Source organism: Colobus angolensis, unplaced genomic scaffold (genome assembly GCF_000951035.1).
Source record: "Colobus angolensis palliatus isolate OR3802 unplaced genomic scaffold, Cang.pa_1.0 Scaffold78, whole genome shotgun sequence".
Classification (NCBI taxonomy): Eukaryota; Metazoa; Chordata; class Mammalia; order Primates; family Cercopithecidae; genus Colobus; species Colobus angolensis.
Window position 1 is genome coordinate 8,837,206 of NW_012121598.1, and position 5,354 is coordinate 8,842,559.

Below are 5,354 nucleotides of genomic sequence, written 5' to 3' on the forward strand. Positions count from 1 at the left end.
CACTGGTTTATGGCTTTAATTTTTGCACAGTATTAAAATAACTATTTCTTACCATTTGCATCGTTATAATCATGCTTGTAATGATGCAATTGTCACAGTCCACTTACCTGCAGTGTGCTTTCTGGGGTATAGGTGAATTTATCTTAGACTTCATAGGCAGGATCCAAGAGTAGGTGGTGGCAAAGTAAAACAAAACAAACAAAAAACAGTAATCAAGAGAAATATATTTTAATACAATATTTATAAAAACTAAATTATTGCAAAAACTCCACAACATCAACATTTTACATAAAGATGGTATCTGAGAAGGTCACGATGAAGGTGAAAAGAGTACCAGAACAGGCCTCCCATGAGACACATGCTGTCTTCCAGGGGCCCCAAATTGGATGGGCGTTTCCAGTGGCATGCTCTTATGGAGAGACCTGTTAATTTCCAGTTTACCTTCTCCTACCTGCTACCTGTAGGCTCCTCGTTGAGTAAATTACAATGTGAGGTGATCTGGGGACTATTGTACATGAAGCCGTGCAGCTTTATCTGAAAGATATCTACTCAAGAAAGTTTTAATTTTGTAACTCTTTTGGTTAAGTTAATTTTTTAAAATTTCAAAAAACACTAAGTATTATGCAAATGTTTACAAAGCAATGATTTTCTTAGGAAATTTAACACAATTTTTGGCATTTTACATATAAGACAACATTTTGTGGAGAATAAAGGAGTCTATAACACTGCTTTTATATAACTGAGCAATCAAAATATACGAATATAAAACTTAAAAAATTGAATGAGTCCATTCTGTGAAAATAAGGCTTTAAAATCAATTGGAATTAATGTAACCTGAACTTTCATTTTAAACATATGGCATAAAATTTAATTTTAAAATACTCAATTATTATAATGTGCCCTCTAAGGATGAAAGAGAAATAGTATCTTTTCTAAAGTGTTCGTTATAATAATTATAAAAGGATTCTAAAAATACAGAACACTGGAAAAAATGTGTAAGAAAAGAAATAAAAATCACCAAAGCTATCATCTAGACTATTAATATTTAACAAACCATATTCTATCATTTTTCTAATACCATCATGTTCAAAGTAGCCTTAATTTAGTTTCTAAAATAGTAACAGAATGTTTGATACCTGGTGCTACTTTTTAACTGTGTGTTTCTAGCATTATACATTTTTCCTTATATTTGAAGTGTTTAACAGTGTTCAGATTGCTTTCTAGCACCTCTGGATGAGCCCTATGAGAAAGCTCTCCAACATGGGGGAGGGAATGAGGCTCTGACAAGCACAGCAAGCACACACAGCCTGGACACACTGTTGAGGAGCCTCTGATCTTAACCCTCCATGCTTTCCAGATACTTTTTCCTGCAATATACAATGGAGCCAATGTGAAATTCAAGAGCAAGTCAAAGAATCAAGGCTTGCAAACTTGAAAATATGATATTCCTTTGGGGGATATACCATACACACACACACACACACACACACACACAAACACACATATATGTGTGTGTGTATCTATATCTATCTATCTGCATATATTCATAAATATCACCAAGATGATTACCAAAAAAGAAACACAAGATAAAATTTTTAAATAAATTATTTATTACAATGACAGGAATACTCTCGATACAAACACATTTGCTAATATAATCACTCACGGTTACCTAGGGCTAGATGTACAAAAGGACACTCATATCTCATCAGGAGAAAGACAATTTTGAGTCTCTGGGTGTAGTACCAAGTGGTTATGATCACCACGTACGTGGTCCATCCAGTTAACTGTGTGACAATTTGCTCTTTCAAATTGTGTCATAACAGAAATTACTGAAATATGTTGAATGTCAGTCAATATAAAGAAATCATTTTTAAAGAGACTAGTGAATGTGTGTCATAAACACACTTGTATATGGATATTAGGAGAGCATTGCTTGAATATCTCTAAAACTCTATTTTTAGGAATTAAAAGTTTTCATAGTTAATGATATTGGTCTTCAGAATTCATATTGATAAAAGCAAACTTTAGTCATTTAACATGAAAGTTTAAATTTCAGAGATTCTAACATGTGATGCCGAAAAATCCTAACATTTCTATTTAGTAATGTCAGCGTTGTGCCAATTCTAATTTGCTGTAGCTAGTAATATCAGAAAATACTTATCAGAGATTCAATATTGGTTTCATTAGACCTGATAAATGCTAAGTATGGCAACTATTAAAACCTATTGTTATTCTTGTTTCTAAAAGGGAATAATAGGATGTAGCTATAAAAATAATGAAGCTTATTTTTCATAAACATATGATAACTTGAGCATCCAAATAGGTTTTAACAATTAAAAATGCCTCATTTGAGAGGACATACACTTATTTGATATTGCCATCACTCAAAATGCTTTTGGGAGTCCTTACAATGACCTTGACAGCTGGTATATAACATGCTAGAAAATATAATCCATCGCCTAACTTGCTGCCTTCCTTTATTTTGAAACTTGTTTGAATGGCTTTTGACTGTTTCTAAAGGAGGGGGAATATATTTATCAGTTTTCAAAAGATGATAATTTTCCACGATTATTCCTATTAATACTATGTTAGTTTCCAAAGTTCAACTCAAATGTAATTTCAAGCAGTAAAATCAGATTTTAGGAAACAAAGAGTGCACACTGTAATCTACTTTAAGGGAGTCACACTCATTTGACATCTTTATTCTAGTATGTTTATTCAGGTCATCATTAATTACAAGTTCCTTAAGGGTACAGCCCATGCCATTTCAATTACATAGGTCACTTTTCTAATTTCCCTATCTCCTGTCTACAGTATCCCAGCATAAGACCTGAGGCTGGTCCCATGCTTGAAAATGTTTCTTTAACTGAAGTGACTTGAACTTCTCTATTAGATACATACATACATAGATATAGCTACATATCATATATTTAATGCTTTATATTCCCTTTTCAATTATAGAGTTATCTTTTCTAATTTCCCCCTCTCCTGTCCGCTGTATACCACCATAGGACCTGAGGCTGCTCCTATGCTCAGAAATACATTTCTTAAAGTGAAGTGACTTGAACTTCCCTATTCCATACATAGATAGATAGATATAGCTACATATCATATATTTAATACTTTGTATCCTTTTGTCTATGGATTAGGCAATATTTATATTAATAAGATACATAGATTAATAATATTTTGATGATTTTCTGTAAATTGAGGAACAGCACAATATAAATCATAGTGAATAAATCAGATCACCGAAGGCTTTAATAGAAGAGCACTTTATGTCTATTCCTATTTATGCTGTTTGATATATTTTAGTTTTAGAATTCCTGCTAGTCAAGCTTCTTTCTGGGAAAAGACCTACAAGAGTTTATACTTAATAAGCATCAATTGTGATATGCCGTAAGCTGATTCCCCTTCCCTAGTTCACATCTACATAGCCAAGAAGATCAACCTTTAGCTAAAGACATTAGCCTCAATGTCATTAGAAGTCCAAATTAACTCGACAGTACAAGGTTGGTCACTGTTATACTTTGTATCACTTATTTGGGCTAATTGATAACCAAATGGAACTGGTTATTTGCTGACAACATTTCATGCTTAGGGATGAGATTTACTGCAGTAATTGATCTGAATTAAAGCATATCCACTAAAACAAAATATCCTAACCAGACAAATCAAAGTTGGTAAAATTTTAGATTAAATACCTTGAAGCAACATTAAATTTATAAGCATTGTGTACTACATTGGTTTTAACATTGTTTATTATATAATTTAGGGACTAAAAGGATAAGAGAAAATTTAAAGCAGTATTGAATTTGTGTCTGTGGACTGGCATTCCCTGTTGGAAATATTAACAGAAAAAGTAAGAAGCAGCAATAGATAATGATCTAGACAATATTTTTCTAAAATTAGATGAATTTGAATATTTTCAATCAGTATGTATTACATTTTAATCAGCATGTATTAAAATCACTTTTAATACATGGTTGCTAAAGTATTAGTAAATCTACTACAGCCTAATAACTTGACCAATAACAACAATGCTTTTATACACTAATAAACAAATTGCATTGTTTGGATTTCTTAATTTGTCCAAATTCAGCTCCTACTGATGAGATTCCATTTAAGACACCTTGCAGGGGCAGACCTTTGCTATCCATGAATGATGCCTTGGCTCACCTAGGAGAAAAGCAGATATCTTGGGTTATATGGTGAAATCTAAAAAGAGAAAAAAGAGAAAGACCAAGAGGAGGGGAGGGAGAGAGGAAATGAAGAACAGATATAGAGAGGAAGAAGGGAGAGAATGAGGAAAAAAAAGAAAGAAGGGAAGAAACGTATTGCTTGTAATTTCTACATGTCTTTTCCATCCTAAAATAAGACAATATAATAAAAATGTACTTGTCTTATAAAGTAGATAAATACACTTTAATTGCACACATTATTAATAGCTTGGGTTTTTTTTTTTTTTTAACTGCCAAGGAAGATGGAAGTTTTCTATAAGAAAAATTTAGTTTGAAATTAGTAAATTTCCATAAATTTCAAACAGCTTAATTGTTCTTAGGAAAATCCACAACTGCAGTTTGAAACTAGTAGGCCTTACAAAACCTAAAAAGTTAGCACCAGGTGGCCCTAGATAGGGTCTCACCCTGCCTAGATAGGGTCCCACCCTGCCTCAATAGTGTTCCACCCTGATAGGGTCCCACCCTGCCAATTCCAGGGGTCTCACCCTGCCTCAAAGTTCCCGGAATTATCAACTCCAGGAAAAAACCTCATAAGGTCCTGCTCTAACCAATTAAACCAAGACCCCTTGCTCAGACTATAGCTAGACCCAATCATTTTACGCCTTAAGCTTTGTTTAAATTTCGCGCCATAAGCTGTGTTTGAACTTGTGTTAGCATATATAAACAGCCTGTAACAAGCAGTCGGGGTCCCAGGACCAACTTAGAGCTTGGGACCCTAGCGCGCTAGTAATAAATAACTCTCTGCTGTGAACTTCGTGTCGGTGATCCTTCGCGACGACCCCTGCCCAGGAGGGAATCGAGAGTTCGGTTCCAACAAGTTTTAGGGTCAAAATTTATTAGTTGAAATACTGTTTGAGTTAGAGAATCAAAAAAGTATTTATTTCTCAGACTACTTGGATGATTGTCTTTGTAGGCTAAAAAAAGCCACTCATTTAAAATCAAATTGACTACCAAACTAATTGGAACATTGTTCCTTAATAACTATTTCAAAACACATTTATATTAATGACATGTCTATGAATAGTAACTTTCACTCCTACTGGCAAAAACTATGGTTTAGTTAAACCAATACTCTATACTGCGTGTGTGTGTGTGTGTGTGTGTGTGTGT

General features: G+C 33.6%; 1 protein-coding gene across 1 annotated transcript in view; it reads right to left on the reverse strand.

Moving 5' to 3' along the window:
• Positions 1-212: 212 nt before the first annotated feature.
• The window catches only part of WDR72 (WD repeat domain 72), a 207,349-nt gene continuing 202,207 nt past the window's right edge, over positions 213-5,354 (reverse strand). The window contains exon 19 of the mRNA XM_011928644.1: positions 213-4,182. Coding sequence (XP_011784034.1) covers positions 4,127-4,182 — 56 coding nt within the window. The 3' untranslated portion in view covers positions 213-4,126. The remainder of the gene's footprint in view (positions 4,183-5,354) is intronic.